Source organism: Chrysemys picta, chromosome 9, assembly GCF_011386835.1.
Source record: "Chrysemys picta bellii isolate R12L10 chromosome 9, ASM1138683v2, whole genome shotgun sequence".
NCBI lineage: Eukaryota > Metazoa > Chordata > Testudines > Emydidae > Chrysemys > Chrysemys picta.
Genome location: NC_088799.1, coordinates 11,207,787 through 11,235,263, shown reverse-complemented (window position 1 = coordinate 11,235,263; position 27,477 = coordinate 11,207,787). Strand labels below are relative to the sequence as shown.

General features: G+C 42.6%; 1 protein-coding gene across 4 annotated transcripts in view; it reads right to left on the bottom strand.

The window, feature by feature from the left end:
• Positions 1-2,862: 2,862 nt before the first annotated feature.
• Positions 2,863-27,477, bottom strand: part of GNB4 (G protein subunit beta 4) — a 121,404-nt gene continuing 96,789 nt past the window's right edge. For all 4 annotated transcript variants that reach the window (XM_065556863.1, XM_065556864.1, XM_008170668.4 and 1 more), the window contains exons 3-10: positions 21,148-21,186; positions 20,153-20,259; positions 18,183-18,246; positions 16,940-17,102; positions 16,454-16,520; positions 16,127-16,328; positions 8,342-8,558; positions 2,863-7,720 (exon numbers count right to left, since the gene is read on the bottom strand). In XM_065556863.1, coding sequence (XP_065412935.1) covers positions 7,614-7,720; positions 8,342-8,558; positions 16,127-16,328; positions 16,454-16,520; positions 16,940-17,102; positions 18,183-18,246; positions 20,153-20,259; positions 21,148-21,186 — 966 coding nt within the window. In that variant the 3' untranslated portion in view covers positions 2,863-7,613. The remainder of the gene's footprint in view (positions 7,721-8,341; positions 8,559-16,126; positions 16,329-16,453; positions 16,521-16,939; positions 17,103-18,182; positions 18,247-20,152; positions 20,260-21,147; positions 21,187-27,477) is intronic.

The window sequence follows — 27,477 nt, the reverse complement described above, 5'->3', positions numbered from 1 at the left end:
ATTTTTCCACATCCTTCTTGTAGTGTGGGGCCCAAAACTGGACACAGTATTCCAGATGAGGCCTCACCAATGTCGAATAAAGGGGAACGATCACGTTCCTCGATCTGCTGGCAATGCCCCTACTTATACAGCCCAAAATGCCGTTAGCCTTCTTGGCAACAAGAGCACACTGTTGACTCATATCCAGCTTCTCGTCCACTGTGACCCCTAGGTCCTTTTCTGCAGAACTGCTACCTAGCCATTTGGTCCCTAGTCTGTAGCAGTGCATGGGATTCTTCCGTCCTAAGTGCAGGACTCTGCACTTGTCCTTGTTGAACCTCATCAGGTTTTTTTCGGCCCAATCCTCTAATTTGTCTAGGTCCCTCTGTATCCGATCCCTACCCTCTAGTGTATCTACCATGCCTCCTAGTTTAGTGTCATCTGCAAACTTGCTGAGAGTGCAGTCCACACCATCCTCCAGATAATTAATAAAGATATTAAACAAAACCTGCCCCAGGACCGACCCTTGGGGCACTCCGCTTGAAACTGGCTGCCAACTAGACATGGAGCCATTGATCACTACCCGTTGAGCCCAACGATCTAGCCAGCTTTCTATCCACCTTACAGTCCATTCATCCAGCCCATACTACTTTAACTTGGCGGCAAGAATACTGTGGGAGACCGTATCAAAAGCTTTGCTAAAGTCAAGGAATAACACATCCACTGCTTTCCCCTCATCCACAGAGCCAGTTATCTCATCATAGAAGGCAATTAGGTTAGTCAGGCACGACTTCCCCTTCATGAATCCATGCTGACTGTTCCTGATCACTTTCCTCTCCTCTAAATGTTTCATAATTGATTCCTTGAGGACCTGCTCCATGATTTTTCCAGGGACTGAGGTGAGGCTGACTGGCCTGTAGTTCCCCAGATCCTCCTCCTTCCCTTTTTTAAAGATGGGCACTACATTAGCCTTTTTCCAGTCATCTGGGACCTCCCCCGATCGCCACGAGTTTTCAAAAATAATGGCTAATGGCTCTGCAATCTCACCCACCAACTCCTTTAGCACCCTCGGATGCAGCGCATCCAGCCCCATGGACTTGTGCACGTCCAGTTTTTCTAAATAGTCCCGAACCACTTCTTTCTCCACAGAGGGTTGGTAACCTTCTCCCCATGCTGTACTGCCCAGTGCAGCAATCTGGGAGCTGACCTTGTGCGTGAAGACAGAGGCAAAAAAAATCATTGAGTACATTAGCTTTTTCCACATCCTCGGTCACTAGGTTGCCTCCCTCATTCAGTAAGGGGCCCACACTTTCCTTGATTTTCTTCTTGTTGCTAACATACCTGAAGAAACCCTTATTGTTACTCTTAACATCTCTTGCTAACTGCAACTCCAAGTGTGATTTGGCCTTCCTGATTTCACTCCTGCACGCCTGAGCAATATTTTTATACTCCTCCCTGGTCATTTGTCCAATCTTCCGCTTCTTTTTTGTGTTTAAGATCAGCAAGGATTTCACTGTTTAGCCAAGCTGGTCTCCTGCCATATTTACTATTCTTTCTACACATCGGGATGGTTTGTTCCTGCAACCTCAATAAGGATTCTTTAAAATACAGCCAGCTCTCCTGGACCCCTTTGCCCTTCATGTTATTCTCCCAGGGGATCCTGCCCTTCTGTTCCCTGAGGGAGTCAAAGTCTGCTTTTCTGAAGTCCAGGGTCCGTATTCTGCTGCTCTCCTTTCTTCCTTGTGTCAGATTACCTAGGTGTGCGCCCCCCCCCCCCCTCATTTAAAGGGATATGCATGGCTGAGGATATCCTGCTCCCAGAGAGTAAGGCCACTATTTGCATTATTTTAAATCAACAGGGGAAAAACATTGGAGTTTAACTTAGGGTGACCAGATTACCACTATAAAATATCGGGACGGGGGGCAGAGCCAAAAAAGGGGGGCGGAGCAAAAAAAAGTTTTAAGGGGCCTGGGGCATTAGCAGGCCCCGCACGCTGCCCTCCCCGAGTCCCCGCGGAGCCTCCCGCCCCCTGGCCTGCCACGGGCATATGCGGGGCGCAGTGGGTCTGGGCGGTGGCAGCGCGGAACGGGCAGGAGTGGGGGGGGGGCGGCAGGTGCCGAATCCCCGCTGCTGCCAGGGAGCCCCGTGCCTCTCCCTCCCGCTCGCGGCTGTGGCTCCTTCCCGGCGGGACGCGCCTCCCGCTGCCCCGGGCATATGCAGCGCGTGTCCCCCGTGCCTAGTCTCCCTCCCGCCGGGAAGGAGCAGCTGGACGCGCGCCGCATGTGAGTGGGGCAGGCCGGGGGGCGCGTCCCGCCGGGAAGGAGCCACAGCCGCGAGCGGGAGGGAGAGGCGCGGGGCTCCCCGGCAGCAGCAGGGATTCGGCCCAGGCCCCTGCGCCGCCCACATGGCCCCTGCCCGCTCCGCGCTGCCCCCCGACCGGACCCACCGCGCTGCAGGGCTGGAGCAGCCTTCAGGCTGCGCTCCCGGCCCCGGGTGCAGCAGCCCGGGCAGAAGCCCTCTGGTGCGGCGGGGGGGCTCACAGCTGAGCCCCCCATCTCCCTCCCTTGCCCGGGTGCTGGAGCTGACTTACCAGCTCCAGGATCCAGCACCGCCGCCGCCCCCCCCCTCCCTCCAGGCTTGCACCGCCATGCTGCAAGCCTGGGAGGGAGGAGGAATGCTGGGGAAGAGGCGGGGCCAGGGCGGGGATTTGGGGAGGGAGCCAATGGGGGAAGGAGAGGGCAGAGCCGGGGCGGGGGGGGGGGGGGCGAGCACCGGAGCGGAAGGGAAAATTTCTTCTTTGTCCAGTGTCCCGACCAAACAATCTTTAGAAGATTGCCATGGTAGAAGGAAGGTTGTAAAATAAATACACACACTACAGCAAGTCTGGTTAAAAGCACTTGTTTATTGGTTACAATATCAATTCATGGCAACATCTTTCACTGAGCCACTGTACAAATACAAAGAAAAGATCCATTGGGGGGGAGGGGGAGAAGCTATAAACAGAGTTCATAGCAAGTGATTTTTTTTCAACAGGGAAGTCTATACAACAGCCCTGTTATAGAACAAGTGGCACAAGTCCTTGTTTTGAATTAGCTTAAATAAAAGCTTTAAGACTGTTTCTGAATACATACACAATCCAAAGGCAGTGCAGAATCACTTCATAATTGGTAACATTACTGAAGTTTTCCATCAAAGTAGTCAGCAACAAGTGAAAGTAAAATTAAAACCATTAGATGAGAAATGCTGGGCAATCAGAGTTAAGTGCCAAATTAAGAGTCAAGCATGTTTAAAAGAAATTAGTTTTGGACTCCTTTGGATGTAATATGTAGTACAAGTGTTCAGATGCTTTTTTTTAAAAAAGGAGAAACAAATAGAGCACCATTGTGTAAGTAAAACAAAGGCTTGAAATATCTAAGACTATTCCACTGAAGTCCATATTAGTCAAAACCTAAACATACTGTGTGGTATAAGAATGTCAGGCACATTTAATCTGTTATCAGTTATAATCAATTATTAACACTGTTCACACATTTACCATAACAACACTGCATTAACATTCTGCATGTATTTTACACAACCAGCAATTGGATAAAAAGGCTTGTGGTGCCTCTGAAGTGTAGGAAGTAGTTTTACCAGCATGCATGCCAGATTACTGTATACAAAGTGCACCATCAACCCATGCTTAATTACTTTTACAGGAAATGCTATCTCAAAATCTGTCATTCTGCTACACAACCATTTCATACCAACTATTTGAATTAGCCAATACCTATTCTCACCAACATTTTAAAGCACAGCACTAAATCTAGTGGAGGTGACAGTGTCCTCAACGAGGAAAGACTAAGCACTCTTGGAATGTTTTTCACAATATCATCATTTCACCCTAAAGTAATGTGAACTTCATGATAGGACAAGTGGTTACATTAACTGAATTAAAGAGTTATCTATTTCCAATCCATGCATTATAGTATGCACATAAGGACTAGCTGGTATGTCAATTCAGCACTGCCAAATCAGGGTCAACCTCTCTCCTCAGAAGAAAGCAGTTCAAATGAGTTTTTCTACTCCAAAAGGACTACTGGACCAGCAGTTCTGTTAGAAACTTATGTGACATTCAGCAAGGCAGATGGTAATGACATTTAGGAGGAAAAGAGTCTACAGAGGGTTGAAAGGAGATACACACATTACCCATACTAAGTGATCTCGAGGTCCCTTCCAGTCCTAGCATCTATGAATCTATGAATCTATGAATGTACATTAGCACAATGCCATATCAAAGCTTTTTGTGGTTTCTAGAATCTCACCCAGTATTTTTACTAATAAAGTGATAAAGGCTGAGTATACCTGGGAGCAAGTTCAAACTGGAAGTTTGCTTGATCAGTATCCTTCACCATAAAGCTAATCAGCCTTATAAAAAAAAAAGTGGACGACAGCAGCTGTACCTGAATTAATCTGTAATTTCATCTGAGGCACATAGTTCCAGTTTCCAAGTGACAGCTTCAACCCATTACATTTTTGCTAGGCCATTTCTTTTAAAGTACATTTAAACACTGATTTAATATTAGAACAAAGCCTGGAAAGAGGTTACTTTCCTATCCATTACAACTTTTTGGCACAATAGTCATAACTGGTTTTAGTACTAAGTATTACTAATTCCAAAATCTCGTAAATATTTTTGTAACCACATAACATATTTGAAATTAAGATCGCTCTACAGTTTGGCAGTGGTAAACTTTTCACAATAGTTTAATGTGTACCCCATTGTGCTGTAAAATCCACTACCTGTATTAAACTAGTTCACCTGCATATCTGAGCTTATATTAAGCTACAGGTATAGATCTTTTAGTCTAAAAATACCCATGGAGACCTTTTCTTTGAGATGCAGGAGTCTGGATGAAAGCTTTCAAGTAAAACCTGCAAATGGTGGCTTATAGCAGAAGATGGGATTTGGTGCTTGGTTTAAAATTAAGCTGCAATTAACCTCTATCTTAATGAGTGTACCATCTTGAAAATTCACCCATAAGCAATGCTTAAAAAAAACTGAAATTGCTCATATAGGCCCATTATAGGACCTCAGTTTAAGATGTAATAAATGTCCTACTACTATACATGCTTTAAAAAAGGCAAACAATCCAAACAGACTTATACCAGGACTCCAACAGTAGCCACTATTTTGGTGTACATTCGCCCCAGGAGTTAAATATTTCCTCAGCTGTTGACATCCCGTTACCCTTTTAAAACCTGATTTACTTACAAGTTAGACAGCAAACATCTATACTGCAGTATAAAGGGAAATAGTTTATGATATTTAATTGCAAGTATGGGAAGTCACTTTACAACACTGGCAACTAGGAGGTCACTTCAAGATGCACCTTTAATGAGAAACTATTTAGTAATTTAAATTTTTCCTCTAAGAGTTTACTAGCAAATTTTCAGAATGATTCACTCAAACCAGAAGCAGCTACAAGTTTAAAAATCAAAGGCACCATTAAAAAATATCAAGTGTTCTGCCTGACCTCAAAGAGCTGCCCTCTTGGAAAAAGATACAAATATTCCATAAATAATTCTGTTAATGCAAACAGATCAGAAAACAAAATAATCTTGCTGAAAAGAAAATGCAAATGAGTTTCTGTGATCTACAGCATAACATGATTTTGGTCCTACACCATAATCTGCCTTTAGTAAGTGTATACTGCTCCAGCACGGGATGTGCTTTTTAACGGATACTTAATTTACTACAGTTGGCACATTTATTGGCACCTCCACCGTTGTAAACATGGCATATTTACAGGCACAGTCCGGAAGTACTGAAATTAGAATTACAAGTGGTAGAAACTTCACAAACAGTGGTCTCAGCAACAATCTCTTTTCATATTACAGAATGCTGGGCACTTATGTTCACAAACTGACCCAAGGACATTTGGATACATCGCACCTTCAGGTGGGGGCAGCAGATTAACATTAACTTTCAGCTTTAGGGTAATTTGTTTAAATACACACATTTAAAATAAATCACTTTCGAGAAGCCAACAGAGAATGGCCCTTTCCTGAAAGTATCAGGTACTTTCATGCCCAACTCAGATTCCCCCAGGGACATCCATCACAAACATGGACACGCTGCCAGCACCAGAGTTAAGTGATCTTCATGGGTAGTTTCAAATGGGTTTGAGTCACATGATTGGTCATATACCTACACAATAAGAAAATGCTTACTAGCTCAAGTGCTCTCAGTGCCTTCCATTTTATAAGTGAATCATATTAAGATCAGGCATATAAAAGGAAATGACTATTTACTGTCAGTTTGCAGATTGGCATCTTATTAGATGCCAAAGCATAGACCACTGCGGTTGTAAATGAACTAGCAGGATTTTAAATTTAGAGTGCAACGTTTTTAGAGGGATCATAGAGATTATCAAAAAGGTTATTGTTCATTGTAGATAACATGGTCACTTCAACCATTACACAAGACAAGCATGTTCTTTTGTGAAATGTTAGGGTGAACCTCTAACTTTGCAGTTCTAGTAAGGGATTCACTGTACTTCCTAAGCCATCCGTAGGAAGCCTTCATAGAGAAACCCTCTTAAATCTCTTCATTTGCTGTAGTAGTTGAACAGCAACTTTGAAGAAATGGTAAAAGTGTACACAATTTATTCAGTCAACTCCATGCTAGAATATCACCTTGCTAGTGCATGGCAGCTGGAGTTTGCAGTGGATCAGAATCCTCTCATTTACAACTCCACTGTCAAAAGGAAAAAGCACTCACCCACTTAGTGACAGTAATGTGTTACTTGACTTATGTACTCTGTTCTTCTGATGCCAGCGTGTTAAAACCTTATTTTTTTATATTACATATATATGTACCTAATGGCATTAACATTCTCTTGGTGCTTGGAGGCCATGGCTGCTGATGGATGAACCAGGAACCACTGGCTGGAAGGAGTAATCCCCATGCTTAAATAGACAAATAGGTCTAGAAGTGAATAAGTAAGGCGCTAGGTATTACCACGGTCATCAGGGCCTTTTTAAAAAAAAAAAAAAAAAAAAAAAGGTAGTAATTCAAATGCCTTCCATTATAAAAACACATACATACCATTGGCTTCACTTTATCTACAGTAAATTCACAAAAGCGTTTAAAACAGCAATCTAGTTCATCCACTACAGAACTCAGAAGTGACATCTCAGGTTAAATGCAAAGCTATAAATGTAGTTCCTTAAAAAATGCAAACATATTTCTTTACATACAGACAAATGTTACATGATTGGCTGCTATAATGTGTATATTCTGTTATGTACAAAAAAAGTACAGAATTAGCAGACTTTGAGCACAAGCAGAAATCCCTCGAGGACAATCTAACCAAACCACCAAAAACAAAAAAGACTGGCTCTTAGTTTCTCAGTCACCATGATTATGTGTGCTGGCCTGGCCCCTTTTTAAAAGTCAGTGATTTCTCCACCCCCACCCCTATTTCTTCACTTGATTTTTTTCTAGTTTACAGAAAGCCTTTTTGTGTAATAATCAGTGAATAGAAAAACTTCACCTGCAAATACAAGGTAGAAATGTTATTTCACAGCTATAGGCTGCAGCATTGATCTCTCCAGATCTCAATGGAGAATGTACATGTTTGTCTCCCAGTTAATTCCAGATTCTGAGAAAACTGTCCCAAGACCCTGTAGCTACAGCCATGCCATCATCAGTAACACCTAAACAGCTGACACGGTTGTCATGGCCTGCAAGGACACCTGGAAGAGAAGATGGAGGAGGTTAACAGCGGAAGCTTTTCAAGTTTTGTACATTACTTTTCAGGTTAAATTCACCTCAAGACATCCTGGAAGAGGTTTTTGTTTGTTTTTAAGAGTGGTTAAGTGACAGAAGAAGTCTCCTCCGCTATGTTTTATCTTAAAAGCAATATTAGCTCCTCAACATTATGAGTTCGCTCCTATCTTGGGAAGTCCTGAACCCTTGAACCAAATATTTTAACTATTTTGCATTTGGATTTTCCCATTATATAATAAAGTAAATAAATAAATCAGAGGTGCTGACAATGTCTATAACCAAAACCAGACACGAAACCACTTACTGTACACAACAGAAAACCTCACATCTCTTTTCTAAACATCACTATTACCAGATCTGAAATTATGAAAAAATAAAATGCAAGAAAATAGGGATACAAATCCAAAAGTAAACCTTTACGTTGAGTAAAGGAAGAAGAGAAGATTTCACAATTCAACAGCAGCCGCAGGTATCATCACTGACTACCAGTGAACTAGTTTTACGTTTAGAAGTTACAGTAAGTGTTCCATGTTGAGATCCTGCTAAAGAAAAAGAACTGCAACTCACTGCAGATACCATTTACCAACCTGCTCTTTCCCCCTTCAGAGTATCCCACACATTGCAGTTGAAGTCATCATAGCCGGCTAGCAAGAGACGACCACTTTTTGAGAAGGCTACAGAAGTGATTCCACAGATGATATTGTCATGGGAGTACATCATTAACTCCTGATCTGCACGCAGGTCAAAGAGTCGACAAGTGGCGTCATCAGAACCAGTCGCAAATGCATGTCCATTGGGGAAGAACTGAAAATGAAAATGAGACAGGAGTTTGACACCAGAGAAAAAAGTGTTGCTCATGCACGGTTTCAAAAACAGCATGTAGAGATTGTCTTTACTGAGATATTCAGATACAGCACAATTTCATGAGCAAAAAGAAAAAAAGACAAAAATGGATGGTCAATAAAATGCAACTGTTGTGCACACACAATTGTGTTTAACACTTGTAGCATAGTACTGACCGAAAGGCAGGTGCATTCAAACTTTGCCCAGCCAAAGGCTTCATTGGCAAATTTCAAGAGACAGAGGGATGCAACTAATTAACCACACATCTCATGGAGTGGAGCATAGCCATTTTTTTCTTTGGCATGAGCCATGGAGACTGGCCTGTACACAATGTTCCACCTTGAGCTGGTCAGTCAGGTTGCTTGGATCACAACAGAGGACTGCAAGCAGGCACTTCAGCCTCCAAAATTCACACCTACTAAATAATCCGTATTAAGCACCTCATTGATTTAAATGTCAGTGAAAGGTACCAAGCACATTTCAGGATTAGACCCAAGCGTATGGGCTGCATTTCTCCACAGATCATGCTGCTGGTATTCCAGAGACGTAAGAATTTGCAGTGTTTATAAAAAAGATGCAATGTAGGTTTAGATTTTTTTTTTTTTTAATTAGTGGAGATATCCCATCTCCTAGAACCGGAAGGGACCTTGAAAGGTCATCGAGTCCAGCCCCCTGCCTTCACTAGCAGAGCCAAGTACTGATTTTTGCCCCAGATCCCTAAGTGGCCCCCCTCAAGGATTGAACTCACAACCCTGGGTTTAGCAGGCCAATGTTCAAACCACTGAGCTATCCCTCTCCCCAACCCATTTCATCACCTATTAAACAGAATTTGTGTCCTGTGGATCAGAACATAAAATGTGGCTGTGACAAACAAAGGAAATACACTCCAGTTTAGAAATATTACAAAGCTATTCCAAGGGTAAACATATTCAGCATTTTTAAGCACTAGTTTCACCATTGGTTTCCAGAGTTTAAAGATGCCCTTTTCTACAGGAAATCCAAATACACACTGGTTAACATAAAAGTAAGAGAACTGACTCCATCTTGAAGTTTTATTCTTTACTACTTAAAAAAAAAAACAGTTACTTACCTTCTTGTAACTGTTGTTTTGATATATTTTGCATATGTCCATTACACTAGGTGCGTACACATCTCATGCATCAGTGCCAGAGTTTTCCCTAGAGATACCCACAGGGGTGGCCACACCTGCACCCTCGCATGCTGTGTGCCCTGAGCAGAGGGTTTACCAGGGTGGAGCCACCGCAGCCTACCTTCAGTACCTTCACACTGTATCTTCTTCCGTCTGGTGTACACCAAAGAGTGAGGTCAACCGAGCTATGTCGCTCAGTGATGTGAAAAATCCCAACCCCTGAGCAACGTAGTTAAGCCAACCTAACCCCCAGTGTAGACAGTGCTAGGTTGAGGGAAGCCTAGTTATTGCCTCTCATGGAGATGGATTACCTGTGCTGATGGGAGAACCCCGCCCACTGGCATAGGTAGTATCTATACTTGAAGTGCATCTGCAGCTGTGCCACTGTAGCGTTTCAAGTGCAGACAAGCCCTCAGATGAGACGCTCCAATGCACTGGGGAAGGAGGGTGGGTCACGTAAAGAACATATGCAAGACATCTCAAAAGAGCAGCTGCAAGGAGTAACCATTTTTTCAAGCGATTGCACATGCCCATTATACTAGGAGACTCCCTTGTAGTTTCCAACAGAGCTGGGACTAGGATTCTCATCAGAAGAGGGACTGCGGAACTGCTTTCCCCACATTTGTGTCTTCTCTTGACGTGGTAGTAATCACATAATATCTAGCAAAGATGTGGACTGAAGACCACGTTGCCTCTCTGCAGATGTTCACAATATCGATGCTTCCCAGAAATACTGCAGAAGCTGCGTGTGCTCTGGCTGAATGCAGAGAGCTCTTTTGAGAAGATGTTAGGCCCTTGATCTTGTAGCACATGAAAACACAGCTGGTGATCCACTTGGATAGTCACTACACCGTTACAGGACACTCTCATTCGTTCTGCCCAGGAGATGAATAGCTGAAAATAGACCCAAAAGTGCTTTGCTCTATCTAGATAAAAAACCAGTGACCAGCAAACATCCCAAGCGTGGAACTGTTGTTCATCATTATGAGCACATGGCTTTGGAAAGAAGACCAATATATAGATTAGTCAAGGTGGAAATCAAATACTACCATGATGAAAAATTAAAGGTGCAGCCTAACCTGTACTTTGTCCCCCCCAATCGCCTCCCCTTTTTTTTTTTTTAAGGTTGTGTGACACACTACACTCCAGAGGAGCGCCCTATAACCCCCATATTCATCATTTGTATATAGTTGTGATATTGCATACAAAGCATGCCTTGTAAGGTATCATGGGAAAGGTTATGATCTGCTGAAACCCATTGTTCCATCTAAATATATGTATCATTAATGCATATGAAGTTATGAGAATTGTGTTATATGGCTGTCACTAAAATATGCTGTGGGAAGCGCCCAGATACTAGCTCCCCAAAGACAATAACCAAGGGGATAAACTACCCGGGCGGGTGTCGAACCACCATCAGTCATTGTCCAGATAAGAACAGATTTAAAATTTTTATTCAAGTTAATGTTTAAAATTAAATATACACAAGTTAAGAGGGAAGGTACTGTACATCTGGGGTCAGGCTTGAGTTATGAGGGATTACAGGTAACTGTTGCAAGGATGAAGTGATACATACATATCACATAACCGGCATAGACCCAGATTGGGGTGCAAGAGTTTTTTTAAAGTGTCAGTGGATAGGTGGGCTCAGGTACGCCACCCATGGGATTTATAAGGAGTCCAAGTCAGTATCAGTGCAGCAAATGAGTACATGGGTGGGGTGCGTCCCTTGGTTTGTCAGGGAAGGAAGTGGGCTATTTCCCTGGTCGGCGGTCTCAATTACTCAATGTGGTATTGACTGTGTCCTGTGACGTGTTCCATATAAATGTCTCTCGACCACCTGATGGTGTCGGACACCATGAGCTGTATCATGAGCCGGGCGTAGCGTCGACCGACTCCGCACGCTCTCAGTACCGGCTTGTTGTCGGGGTCCCACGAGTCCAGGGCTCCCACGATCAGGGCGTGTATCTGCATCTCATAGCCCTGGGCTCTCAGGGTCTCGGCCAGTGGGGTGTACTTCGACACCTTCCGTGCTCGGGCCCCGTGGAAGGCCGGTGACCGGTTTTCAAATGGCACCGTGACGTCTACCACGAGGACCTTCTTTTCTGCGTCCGTCACGACGATGTTGGGTCACAGTCTGCTGTCTGTCCCGGGGATGGCGGAGTCGAGGGAGTCTTCCCCAGGGACGGCAGGATGGCTTTCACCAGCCAGTTCTGGATGGTGTTGTGGCGGTGCCGCCAGGCTCCGGAGTGGGGCAGGGTCTCGTTTGCGTAGCTGCACTTCCTGCAGCACTTGTCCCAGTTGCCGTGGCAGATGGCTCCGTTGAGGGGAACGCAGTTGAGTCGGGTCCTGTGGTCGAACCACCAGTTGGCGAACCTGGTGAAGCTGCCCCCGGGGAGGAAGTGGTTGCTGGCATCCCACTTGCTGGACACCTCGAACATCTTGCCCTGGTCCGGATTCCGCTTGAGGTTCTCGGCATAGTGGCAGCGGATGGCGTCTTTCAGGGTCCTTTCTAGCATAGCTCTGGCGGTCAGGGGGTTAATGGTGGTGTGGTCCAGGGTCTTTATTCGTGGCACCAGTATTCCCAGCACTCCTTGCACCACTTCCAGCTGCAGCCGATCCTCTTTCCCAGGAGTCTCGAGGCGTTGCGGGTGCGGGACCAGAGAGGGGACAGGTCTCCCCCCTCTCTCCCGAACTCAGCCTCCAGGGAGCCACTGAGGTAAGTGGCGACGTCCTGCTCGGAGGGGGCCCTGCTGAATGACCTGCTTGGTGAGTTTGCTAAGGCATTCTGAATCCCTGGTAGGTGTGATGCTCCCCTCAGGGATATGTTTCCATAGTAGTGGTTGCCTGACTTCTGATGGCATCTCAGTAATAGGCAGGGACATTTCCCTTCTCTGGGATTAATTTTTGTACTGCAGTGGAGACAAAGATCTAGATGCCGTAGGCATCCCCCACTGTACCCAGTAGGGCCAATGATAGAGCTGGTATGGTACTGGAGGCCACTTATGCCTAGATCAGGCCCTCCCATTCCTTTGATCTACTCTTGGCAGGATGACTCCTATGAGAGTGGGAACAATCCCTGGTTTTCCTGAAGTGGGAGACATCAGAACCCACTTCAGACTGAGGAGAAGTAGGAGTACTCCAAAGGCCAGGGTGGAGCGGTACCAGTCAGAGATGGGGAAAGTGATCTACAACAAGCCTTCAGCACCAGCAGCCATCCTGGGGCTTCCTGGCTATCAGGACAATGCACTGAGGCAGAGCAGTTACCATTGGTCTTGGAGCTGGCATTGGGGTTAATGGAAGCAGCACCAAACCTGAAGTTGCTGGCACCGTAACAGACCCCCAATGTGGAAGCCAACATGTGCACCATGTGCAACAGCCCCAGCAAGGTGCTGTCGGTCTAAATGATCAGTGAGGGTGGTACAGAGAGGCTCAGCAGATCCTATGAAGCTGTGTAGGCCTCCAGGGTGGCTGGTATGGGCCTTTGCCCTACTGTAAGCAAGGGCGGTAGCTCCATTGTTTGTGCTGAGGAAGCAGCCGCCCCCACCAGTCCTGGCACACGAACTGAAGTCAACACTTCTGCTCTGAGAGAACCACTAAAATGAGATAGAGGGAAGCAAGGGGCCAAAGTAGGTACTCTACCTTTGATACCGAAGTGGCTAGCCTCTGAGGCTGAGGAATCCCATACCGAGTACTTTGACATGAAGTTGTCCTCCTCTTCAGCTTCAGAGGCTGAGGGCACTCCAAGCACTGTTACCTCTTTGAGGACTGCCCGGTGAGGGGGATCTCCTCCTGTCTGTCCACAGGTAAGACTGGGGAACACTCGTGGATGGAGTGATTGAGGAACTCCCTCTATCCACAGAAGTAGTTCTGATGCTGGGCGAAGGGCGGCCTCCATGAGGAGGCACCCGAGATGTTCTTCTCTTTGCTTCTTAGTTCTTATCTTGAAGCCCAGGCAAATCAGACACACATTCCTGATGTGACCTCATTCAAACACTTCAAACAGTGAGTGAGGATCGCTCACGGGCACTAGCTTGGACACGTGGAGCAGGGCTTGATGCTGAGGGACACTGACTCTCTCTCTCTCTCTCTCTCCTCTCCCCCCACCCCCCACTCTACCTAGTATCAGGCAGAGCTCAAAGTCCACTGAGAGTCTGAACAATAGATAAATAATGAAAAAGTAAAAGGGGTCCAAGAGATCCAAAAATGAGAACCACTAACAGCTCATTTAGAGTCACAGACTTTAAGGTCAGAAGGGACCATTATAATAGTCTAGTCTGACCTCCTGCACAATGCAGGCTGCAGAATCTCACCCACCCACTCCCGCAACAAACCCCTAACCTACGTCTGAGCCTCTGAAGTCCTCAAATCATGGTTTAAAAACTTCAAGGTGCAGAGAATCCTCCAGCAAGTGACCCATGCTCCACGCTGCAGAGGAAGGTGAAAAACCCCCAGGCCTCTGCCAATCTGCCCTGGAGGAAAATTCCTTCCTGACCCCAAATATGGCAATCAGCTAAACCCTGAGCATGTAGGCAAGACTCACCAGTCAGACACCCAGGAAAGAATTCTCTGTAGTAACTCAGATCCCACCCCATCTAACATCCCATCACAGGCCATTGGGCATATTTACCGCTAATAGTCAAAGATCAATTAATTGCCAAAATTAGGCTATCCCATTATACCATCCTTTCCATAAACTTATCAAGCTTAGTCTTGAAGCCAGATATGGCTTTTGCCCCAACTGCTCCCCTTGGAAGGCTGTTCCAGAACTTCACTCCTCTGATGGTTAGAATCCTTCATCTAATTTCAAGTCTAAACTTCCTGATGGCCAGTATATATCTATTTGTTCTTGTGTCCACATTGGTACTGAGCTTAAGTAACTCCTCTCCCTCCCTGGTATTTATCCCTCTGATATAGTTATAGAGAGGGATCATATCTCCCCTCAGCCTTCTTCTGGTTAGGCTAAACAAGACGAGCTCTTTGAGTCTCCTTTCATAAGACAGGTTTTCCATTCCTCAGATCATCTAGTAGCCCTTCTCCGTATCTGTTCCAGTTTGAATTCATCCTTCTTAAACATGGGAGACCAGAACTGCACACAGTATTCCAGATGAGGTCTCACCAGTGCTTTGTATAACAGTACTAACACCTCCTTTTCTCTACTGGAAATATCTCGCCTAATGCATCCCAAGACTGCTTTAGCTTTTTTCACGGCCATATCACATTGGCAGCTCATAGTCATCTTGTGATCAACCAATACTCGGAGGTCCTTCTCCTTCTCAGTTAATTCCAACTGATGAGTCCCCAGCTTATAACAAAAATTCTTCTTATTCATCCCTAAATGCATGACCTTGCACTTTTCACTATTAAATTTCATCCTATTACTATTACTCCAGTTTACAAGGTCATCCAGATCTTCCTGTATGATATCCTGGTCCTTCTCTGTATTGGCAATACCTCCCAGCTTTGTGTCATCCGCAAACTTTATTAGCGCATTCCAACTTTTTGTGCCAAGGTCAGTAATAAAAAGATTAAATAAGATTGGTCCCAAAACCGATCCCTGAGGAACTCCACTGGTAACCTCCCTCCAGCCTGACCGTTCACCTTTCAGTAGAACCCATTGTAGTCTCCCCCCTTTAACCAGTTCCTTATCCACTTTTCAATTTTCATATTGATCCCCATCTTTTCCAATTTAACTAATAATTCCCCATGTGGAACCATATCAAATGCCTTACTGAAATAGAGGTAAATTACAACCACTGCATTCCTTTATCTAAAAAAGGATGTTACCTTCTCAAAGAAGGAGATCAGAAGGAACAAGATTATTTGCAGAAGGAACAAGCTGACCGCATGCTCTGACCAACCGCACTAAGGAACTGAACGAAGGGCAGGGCAGCTCTGCCACTTCATACTCCGCTCGGAACATGAGGGACATCATAGCACAGGAGTGGCCGCCTCTACTGGTGCTGCTAGGGAAAATTCTCCACCATTGGTGCACAAGATGTACATACACCTACTGTAAATGGACATATCCAATCAAGCAAAGATAAAGTATTATGAAGCAAAAGGAGGTCAAGCAGGTAAAGATGGACAGAGCAGCAAACCATTATGACAACTTAGACTAAAGGAGGACAGTCTGAATTGTTCCAAGATCACTTAAACATATCTAGAGGATATGTATGATTAATAGTCATGGACTAGATTGCAGGTGGTTGGTCTTATCAAGATCTCAGATTCTAAGAAATTACATTCATTGTAAGTGGCCAAATCAGAGACTTGACGACTTTCCACCCTGTTTCGAAAACTAGATTATAAATTGAAATCTTACAGCTACACTTATTGTCTCCTCACTCTCCATTTGTAAATAGAAATGCTCACTTACACAAACTGCGTTAATATCAGACACATGCCCTGTGAAAGACTGCCTGCACATTCCATCGCGAATATCCCAAAGCTTGGAGGAGGCATCACAGGCACCAGAAACAAAAGTCCTCATGTCTGGACTTAGGGATAAACTCATCACATCTCCGGTATGCCCAGTGAAGGTGGTGGTCTGTTGACCAGTTTCAATGTCCCAAAGAGCACTGCAGATAAAACAGATGTATTTCAGCAATATAATGGGGTTTCTGCAAGTTTAGCTTAAAAACAATCGAAGCACTGAAAAAAAAAAAAAAAAAACCACCAACTACCCCCCACCTCCAAAACTCACCAGGTGGTGTCCCCTGAACTTGTAACAATTTGGTTGTCATCTAGAAAACGACAGCAGGACAAGTATCCTAGGAACAGAATAATGGCAGATGTCAATTTCATACCCCACTGTCGCAGTAAAAGTTATTCAAAAAACCTTCTCAGTATGTCACACAACCACCACTTGATGCTACTTGTATTTTAAAAATAGCAGTACAGAAGCCAAATTCACCGAAGTATGTACTGCTCCATTTGCTCAGATAGCTACTGGTAGCATCTCACTGATAGAACTAAACCAACACAGAATTTAGCATTAAGACTGATAAAGGCAAAATGAGTGACATACAAAAAGTGATTCCTAAATCTGATCAAAACCAAGATTAGACTATATTCCATTTTGCAAATTGTTAACACTTGTTTTCACTTTAGGGCATGCTGTGAACATGCTTGTGACTGTTTTACTTTGACTAACAGTAAAGAAAAATAAATGTAGTAAAATGCAGCTGACCTGTATGCCCTGGTAACTCTCTGCTCACTCTCACATTGCCCTCTCTGGTTTTCAAATTATATATGGAACAGATGTTGTCCAATCCACCACAAGCGACATAGTTGCCAGAAGGAGCATATGCACAGGTCATCACCCAGGAAGATCTCAAAGGAATGGCATGCATCTACAGAGAGACAAGGCATATTAGAACTACACCACATTTTAGGCAGTCACACTCAACCATAGCCATTCTTGTCCAACCTTCTGCATCTAGTTATCTGTAATACTGCTTTAGCATTGTAGCAGATGCTACTAAATAAGATAGTGGGATATACAAGTAATAAAGAATCTGATTTTAAACACGCTTCAATTTGTGCTGAATATTTACTTAAGGGATGGAAAAAATGGTCGCCTGGTTAGATGTGTGCAAGTTCAATACAATCGTTTTTATAGTATCAGAGCTATTCTGAAATTAAGGATTACTAGTTAAACATGCAACAGGTTTCGTTCTATTCAAATTCCTCCCTCCAGTTGGTCTTCCTGAGCCAGAACCTCAACTGGAGTCGATTGGCATAGCTCCACCAATGAAGCTATGCCAATTGCCATTAGCAGAGGAGCTGCACCCCAGTCCTTCCTCGTTTGATCAAGATTTCTCACTCTCTCTGTCCCAAGGAGCTAAACATCTATTATAATGGATTTATATCAATTCTCTGTAAACCCTGGGATTGTGTGCTTCTGCAACAGAATAGCAGAGCATGTGCCACAGAAACAACAGCACAAGTAGGATGGACAGTTGCAAAAACAACAGTAACAAGGAGTTAGTTATTAAAACTCCTTAGAAAGATTCCCCACCCACCCACGCCCGACACACACAAATGCTTGGCCAATGAACACCAGGAGCACTGCTAAGCTTCCAAGGGATCCCATGCTAACCACATTACTTCTGCAGCACACCTTACCAGTGATCTCAGAGATAGTTATCAGAGGGTTATAAAAAACCTAAATATTCTTTTCTCCCAGCAAGCAAGCTACAGTGAATAGAAGCAAAGGCTCAACATATAGAAATAGGAATTACCCAAGCTAAAATGCACTTTGAATAAAAAGCTGGACATAAAAAATAATGAAAGCAAGCTAGTTAAAACTTCAACAGGAAAAAGTGATGGAGCCAATCCAACTAAAAGAAAAGTGGTACAGAAAGAAGGAACTAAAACAAAAAAGTGTCACTTGTGTACAGATTACAAATATGGATTATAAACAACTCTACCTTGTTTGTTGTATAACTATCCCAAATAATTAATTTTCCATCTTGGGAAGCGCTGACTAGTAGCCTAAAGATAACCACAAAACAGAAATATTAACATGTTAACTTCTTGTCTCATACTTAATTTCAAAATAGACAAGATGCATGAATGTCAAGTAATTCAGAAAAGCCTTTTCATTTTCTCCTTTTGTCTATTTTTAAACTTTCTAGGGCCAAAAGTTGGTGGACAGCTGCAAAGAACAATGTGTTGCTTGCTAGAAAATCTTACCTGAATCCATGGATAAACTTCCACTATTAAAACAAGCTAGAATAACTGACATTTAAAACTGCTCAAGCTATTTACAAATTTTATAACCTCTCCCTACTGGTTGTTTGTATCCTTCAGATTCAGTGTTTTAGTATCATAAATGTAGTATAGATACTCCTGGTCTAGACAAGCCAGAACAAAGTATCACCAGGTACAATTAGCCTCTGGAATGCCTACCATATGTTGAGATGGCTATTGTTTGTTCAAAAAACTTTGGAAGGAGTTATTTTACATTTAAGAAGCCTTTTGTTCCACCAGAACTAATGAACAAGTTGCATCTGTTTTCTTCATTTACATATACCTTTTGGTAGTGGGGAAGGCACTATAGACATTTTGAAGAGTTTTTGATAAAAACTTCCAATGAATCAATCTAACACATTATGCATGTATTTAATTCTTATTTGGCTTATTTGTCAATTCTTTTGATGAATTGCTTATACTAATAATCAGAACTATACTGAATTAGCTGCAGCACAACAAGGCAGACTACATTTATTGTTGTGATTTAGAAAACACACATTTTAATTCACTGAAAAATATCGTTATTCCATGTCTTTACAGTGTTCTATTAACTTAAAATACATTTGCACTAAATCAACTATTTCAAGCTACATGACCTTTCATAGCTTAAGGGAAAATGTAATACAAAGAATTCTGAAGTTAAGTGCCACCCTAAACCAGGCTCTCAGATTTGAAGAATCTGTAATAGACCATCTGAAAGACCAGACAAAATGCTTGTGGAAAATAAAAGTGAAGCACATATCCTTATAATGGAATGATTTCCCTTTTCATTATTTCTGTATGATTATAACTGGCTTTAAAAAGGAGAGCTGTAGTATAAACATTTCTCAAAATTTGCTATGATCTATGGCCCTCAAAAGTGTCTGAAGACTGAAAGTATGTCTAGACTGCAATTAGACACCCGCAGCTGGCTTGTGCCAACTGACTCAGGCTAAGGGGCTGTTTAATTGTGGCGTAGACTTTCGGGCTCGCGCACATCTACAGTGCAATTAAATAGCCCTTTAGCCCGAGCCAGCTGGCACGGACCAGCTGTGGGTTTTTAACTGGAGTGTAGACATACCCAGAGTGGTCCCACAAGATGTCTGGATTTTCTTGTAATAGACAAACTCAATAAAGACAATGGATTTATGGCTCATTACAACAATCTTTGACCGAATAACCCTTCTTTGTCCTATAACTGCAGACGTGTTAACTGCCAACTTCATTGTGGTCTCTTACAATGTGATAACTCCTTATGCTTAACAATCTGTTCCAACTTGTATTTAGCTGTGACAATCTAGCCAGATCTACGCTGCAGATTTATACTGGTAAAACTACATTGACCTAATCCTCGGTGTAGACACAGGTAGATTAACTACGCCGACAGGAAAAGCTCTCCCATTGGCATAGCAGCATCTTCACGGAAGTGCTACAGCAGTGCAGCTGTGCCATTGTAGCTTGGTACGTGAAGACAAGCCCTTTAAGTACCTTTCCCAGACCTGAAGAGCTCTGAAAAAGCTTGAAAGCTTGTCTCTTTCACCAACCAAAGTTGGTCCAACAAAAGATATTACCTCACCCACCTTGTCTCTCTAGTAAGCCTACAATTCTTTCAAGAGCTAGAAAAGGGATCCCTCTGCCTCCAAGTTCAAGAACCACTTGTACAAACCTTGAATCAGATCCCCAGTGCATAGCATAAATTTTAGCTAAGTGACCTCTCAGTGTACGTCTTGTTCGCATTTGGATTCGACCCACTGAGTCCAGACTTGTGGTGATCTGAACAGGAAAAAAACCACAAACCAAACAATTATTCTGTATCTCCGAGATGGTCATAAATGTGTACAACACGCAAACTGCCAGGAACATAAAAATTTTGCACCACTAGAATTTAGACATACAACAGGGACTACGGCTTCCACAGAAACAGTGCACAATGATGCGATAGTGTAGCCAGTCAAAAGGTTTTGCAAGAAAATCAGGGTATCCGTGACAGTGAACGGAATGATGGTCGCTACTCTAAATGTTTCAGACTGTTTCAGGCACTTTGTAGATGGAGCTTCTGTATGTATTAGGTGTGAACTTTATTTTTACATTAAAGCTTTATGGAAGTTGACAATTCACACCCTCAAAATAATAGCCCCAGAGGAAAATCATCATTTAAGTATTTATTCCAGTGTCATTTTTTGGTAGTCTGACAACTGCCACCTAAGAGCCCAGACCTGGATTTTAAATGAAAAACGTCAGTTTCCAAATAAAATGGACAGCTTATACATAGCTAAGTGGGAGCAACTCAAAGCTAAACCGTTATGCCATACAGTTTCATGAAATATTTAAAAAGGTGAATTATGGAAAATATGTATAATATTTAATATAATATATAATAAAGAAATCTATCCAAGGTATTTCTGATGTATGTAGGTGTCTCATGGCTTTAGAGCTTTTTGACTGGCTGCAAATAATACCTGTAAAGGCCTTAGCTTTTTTTTCCCCCCATCCTCTGTAATTATTGCTTCAATTTCATAATTGTAAATAGTGCACTAAGCAATGTACTTCAAGAGTTGTTGCACTTCATCTTTTTCAGCCACCATACCAGGCATGTTATAATCATTCAAGAAACCTATTGCCTTGTAGGGGCTACTTCCCAATATAAAAATAATGACATACCTGAGCAAGAGTTGTATCACTACATGCTTTTCTGGCATCCTGAAACAGAGAAAGGAACTATTAATATGACTCTTGAACACAGTAACAGTGTACATCAACTGAAAAGGTTACCTATAGAAAAGTTATTTTACACCAAGACTTTTTCAAAATCTGTTGGAAAACAAAGATTCATTGTTCAAAAAAAGTATGCAAGAATCCTTATGTTCAGTATTCCCATCCCATTCATGTGGGCAAGTTATGGTGTCTAAGAAATCTGAAGTATTGCAACAGAATACAGCTGCCATACTTGCTTACATATAATTTATACCTAAACAAGTTCCAAGTCAACCTCTTTGCAATCTTGTGGGTCGGCCTCTTGTTTTTATGCTGTACTACTCTGCCTATGTGTCAAGGGCTAAGTGGTAAATCCAAAAACACTTTAGAGTAGTCCCTTCATTATGAAGTATTTCGGTAAGAATCTAAAATGTGGGCTGAATAAGATAAGAACAGGGGAGAACACAAAATGCTGGCAAAGGTGAAAAAGTGATTAGGGCCAGCACAAGTGTGTCAGTCAAGGATCACACCTCCTTGCACCCCTGACTAACATAGCTGTGCTGGTAGAAGGCTCTGGTGCAGACAGTTATACTAGCAAAACTGCGCTTTTGCTGGTATAGACTTATTTCATTTGGCCTGGGTAGATAAGGGAATTGGGAGCCTGGAATAAGATGCATTGGAAAAGCATAGCTATACTGTTATAAGCTGCATCCAAACTACGTGTGTTTTGCCAGTACCACACACTAGAATAGCCATACTGGCAAAGCACTCCTAGTCTGGATGCAGCTTGTCCTAGTAAAGGTAGTGCTTTGTACCAGTACAGTAATCCCACCCCTCAATGAGCAAAATCGCCATGTGTGTATGCACCATATCTTCAATTACATGAGCACAAACTACTTTTTCCACACCACCCCTGCTTCATTCAGTGCACAATGAATGAGGAAGCTATTCAAATTTTGTTTTCTCCTCACTGTTCTATGTGTGGCCCCATGTCTTATTTATTGCACACTATTCAACCCTTGATCTGAAGACATAATTATCAGTTTCCTTGTGGGTTTTTCCTTTGGTGTTCATCATTATAATGAATTAATTTTTACAAAATCCACATGAGGTGAGAGGGTATTACTCCATTTTACACATGGGGAGCTGAGGCAGAGAAATTAAGGTCAAAGTGCCCACTGTTTTGGGGTGCCCAATTTGAGAAGCATAGGATCAGATTTTTCAGAGAATTTAGCATTATATAGCACTTCATATGTTCAAAGCACAGCTCCCACTGACTTCAGTTGCAGCTGTGAGTGCTCAGCACTTCTGCAAATCAGATCCCAGGGTCTCACTTTAGGAACCCAGAAAATGATGAACGCACAATTAGAGACCATGTGTGAAAAGTCTAGTTTAAATGACTAGTCCAGTATCAGATAGGAACTCAGTGGCCAAGGCAGGGATAGAATCCAATTCTCCAGAGCAGCATGCAACTGCATTAAGGACCCTCTCCTTTCCTGCACCCCCCCTCCTCCCCGCCCCACCTTATTCACTAGACACCTTCCAACTTCCACAATAAATAAAGTAGGAACAATACAGACAGACAGTTGCTTTCACTGCACAACCCTGATTCATCTCCAGGACAGGGTGGACTGAATGAGGGGAAAGAAAGTATGTGGTCATGTAATTAGAGATCGTGTCAGTGCCTACCTTAATTCTGGCATTTTCTAGCTTCTCAGTTGTTTACTTTGCAACCTTAATAATGTTCTTTTAAATTTAGTTGGTATATTTTAACTTCCTACTTTAAAAACAAAACAAAGTAAGGTAATGGACACTAGCTGCTCTTAATAGTTTTCTTTCCAAAAATAAGCTCAAGAGCTGATTAGGTCACCTCAATCCATTTCTTACAGTGTCTGAACTGCAGAAATATTTACAAAATGTTGACATCTTGAATCAGAAACAGTTTAAAATACCAAACACCAAATCTCTTAGTGTTCAGGAATCCTTTCACTCACAAGAAGAAATACACTGGATATTAAAGCTGAGCAATTAAATTCATTGTTTAGTTACAACAGCTGAAGAGGCCCAACACTAAATTTATTTCAGATGCGATCTTTTAACTAGGCCAGAACTGTTTTTTATTATTAATATAATAGCAAAATTTGACAGCACCACCTATAACTATAATGGGATGTGTCAGACAACTTTAAGACTTTGTTCTTCCGTTGCTTATAACTTTGGTGAATTTTAACAGCTCATGCTGAAGATTTCCAGACTGCTTCAGGCTGAATTTTATTTATCTATCTTTCAGCAAAAAGGTCCAGCTGTTTGAGAACAAGGTTAGGGAAAAAATTAAATTTAAGTTTTGCCCATGTTAAATAAATTCTTACAACCATTTCATTGAGAAGTTCTAAAACCTCCATACTTTGGAGCAAGGGTTTGAAATCTGATGGTGGTTTCCCCCCACACACACACACTCCTAACCCACAAAAGTTTTGTCAACAAAGGTACTAAGGCAGACAAAGCCAAGGACTAGGCGGTGGAGGGGGGTGATAGTAGGAGGGAACTGACAAGATAGATTGGAGATGGCTGGGTGAGGCCACCAGGGGAGATTGGGGTGAGGAGTATGAACTGGAAATCAGATAGGAAGCACTGAAATAGAGACTGGGGTCGGCTATGTGAAGAGACTGGGAAGAAGAGACTGGGTCAGAAAGGGGGGCAGGTCAATACAGGGACAGAAGGGGGTCAGGCTTGTGGAGAACACTGTAGAAAGGTCTGTGACCATTAGAGAACTCTTCAGAACCTGCAATGGAACCCACGATTCCCAAGTCAACAACCTCTGCTGTCAGCAAGTTACACTGCTATGTGTTACTTTTGTTACTCAAGAAGCAGAGACCTGTGCTATGAATCTAAAGGCTCAAATCCTGTTGGTGACCCATGGGGATGTCAATATGATTTCACGTACCAAACATAAAAATATAAATTCCACTTTTAAAAACTTAAGCAATTATAGATAAAAGCTATTAAAAGTTAAAGTTGCAAAGTAAGGCACTCAAAAATTAGGAAGTGTCAGAATTAAGGTTGTCTGTCCTTGTGTGTACATATTATGACACAGTCTTTAATGACATGATCACATACTATTTTTTCCCCCACAAGATCCCTGCCTCGTTCAGTGCATAGTGATCACTGAATGAGACGCTATTCCATTTGTTGTTCTCTTCAGTGTTCAATGGGTTGTCCTGTGCCTTATTTACTGCACACTATTCAGAAAAAGAGTATGAATACAGAATTATTAATTTTCTCATGGACTTTTCTATGGCGCTCATCACTATAGTATCTGAATGCTTCACAGATATTAATTTATTTTCACAACACCCATAAAGTGAAGTGAAGGTATAATGTCCATTTTACAGATGGGGAACTGAGGCACAGAGAGATTAAACTCACAAGGGTCCATTAATTTTTGGGTGCCCAATTTGCAGTACCTAGGGCTTGTTTTCTCAGAGTAATTAGCATTATATAGCACAGTGGTTCTCAAACCTTTGTACTGGTGACCCCTTTCACAGAGCAAGCCTCTGAGTGCGACCCCCCCCCCCTTATACATTAAAAACACTTTTAACCCCCATTATAAATGCTGGATGCAAAGTGAGGTTTGGGGTGGAGGCTGACAGCTCGCAAACCCCCCATGTAATAACCTTGCAACCTCCTGAAGGATCCTAAGCCCCAGTTTGAGAACCCCTGATATAGCACCTTACATGTTCAAAGCATAGCTTCTATTGAGTGCAGTTGTAGCTGTGACTGCTTAGCACATCTGCCAATCAGACCCCAGGGTCTCACTTTGGGTTCTTAGAAAATAAGTAACAACTAGTGACCACCAGTGAAAATTTTGGTTTAAGTGACTAGGCCAGTATCAGATAGTAATTCTATGGTGCAGTGTGCAGGTATAGAATCCAATTCTCTAGGGCAGTATTCAACTGCCATAAGACACTCCCTTCTGTTCCTTCAACCCCCTCCCTCATTCACTACACACCTTCCAAATTTCTACAACAAATGAGGTAGGCATCCTGCAGACAACAGCTGCTTTCACTACCACAAACCTAATTCATCCCCAAAGCGCACACAGTCCTATGCACTAAATAAGGCAAGGATCTTGTGAAAAAGCTAGTCTAATTATATGATCTCCTATTATTATGATGCATACACACAGGGACAGGCAACCTTAATTCTGATATTTCCCAGGGTTTGATTGCTAGACTTTGAAACCCTAACACTGTTTTGTGTGTGCAAATATATACATCTTGGTAGTGCCCAAATGCCCCAATTAGCACCAAGACCCCCATTATAGATTTAACGTCAAGGTTGAACCCTATGTACTACAATTTATTCTAATTTAGGATGCTGCTAATTTAAATATCTTTAATCCACTGATTTAGAATACAAGACTGGTATAACATTTTTAAAGAATCTCAGATATCCCAAAACATAAAAAGGTTTGTAAGTAACCAAGACAGCCAGCAGCTACCAAGAAAAAGAGGAAGATTTGGAATAGCTAGAATACACTAGGAATTTTCCAAGACAGCTTTCATTATAATTAAACCAATGAGAACCGTAAAAGATTTGGAGAAATAAGTATCACCAATATTTACATATCTAGGATGTTTATATGTAAAATAAATGTGATGCTGGAGAAGCCCAAATTACAGCTACACATAGTAAATCCATTTGTTTCAACAGTCCCGTACATCCTATGGACCAGTTTTTTGAGGGAGGTGGTTTAGCATTTATAACAAAAAAAACCTATGGGGGGAGAGATAGCTCAGTGCTTTGAGCACTGGCCTGCTAAACCCAGGGTTGAGAGTTCAATCCTTGAGGGGGCCACTTAGGAATCTGGGGCAAAAATCAGTACTTGGTCCTGCTAGTGAAGGCAGGGGGCTGGACTCAATGACCTTTCGGGGTCCCTTCCAGTTCTAGGAGATGTATATAAATAAAATATATGGAGATATACCTATTTTAGAAAATGTAAGAGCCTCATGTTTGAAACACTTTGCAATGCACCTCATCTAAATCTACACCTACATTTTGGTTTATTTGGAGAAGGTTGAAGAACAACTAATGAAAATGTGTATTTGTTATTCTCTTACTAGAAACACAAACTATGTGAGCAATCAAAAAATGGTCATTTAGAATTAGGACATTATATCATGTTTACTGTCAACAGTACATCAAAATAAGAATTGTGTCCTACTCTCCCAAGCCAAAATTCAGAGCAAGAAATTAGAAAGAAAAATTTGAATTGATTTAACAAGTAAGCAAGATTGACCCCTCACCTAACTAAAATATTAGTCTAATTATTTTCTTAAAAACTGACCAGATTGTGCAATGTGACCTGAACTGGACACATTGCAAGCTACTAACTAGGCCAGAAGAAATGTTTCAAGGACTCTCTCAAGTTATCTTTGAGGCGTTTCAACATTGACCCAGACTTTTGGGAAGATCTCGCTCATGATCATTCTACCCGGTGAAGCCTCATTCCATACTAGAGCTACAGTCTATGAGCAGAGTAGAACTGCTGAGGCAGAGGAGAAGCGCCAGCAGCATAAATATGGCAACAGCAGCATGTCTGCTGTTAATCAAGTAACGCATAGCAGCATTGTGTGTTCAGTGTGCCACAGACAGTTCAAAGCTCAAACTGGCCTAGCCAGCCACTCACGTGTTCACAGAAACCAAACCAATCAGTGATATCATGCTCATCTTTGAACTCAAAGGACGAACAACAGTGTATAGTAATACTAAGTTAGTTTTTTTTTTCCTTCTTTAATATATTGTGACTAATTTTATAAGGCTCCCCAATCCTGCAATTTGAGCCATGCAAGCGAACACCAATGCCAATATAGAGCCCTACTGACTTCAGTGGTGCTTGTCATGGATGCAGAAGTACATCTGCCAGGCTCCAATTGCAGATGTGGGGCCCAACAGATACATAGGTCTTACTAAATCCATTTTACCTAATTCAGTAAAGTTACGTCTCCATATAAAAAAATCCTGCTGACTCCCTAGCTCCACAGGACATTCTTGCAAGGACATTCCTGGGAGGTCTACCTGTTCCACTGGCCAAGTAGCTGCTCAGTAGGTATTCTGCACCACACCAGTCTCACTCCTCACCCAATGCCATTTCCTATAAGATGAGACTGACTACATCAGGCCCAATTGCAATGTGGCAGATACTTCCAAGGCATATCATTTGGGGAAGAAATTGAAACATTATATTTACATCAACATTTGTGCAGCACTTAGTACACTGTAGTGCTAATGTAACAT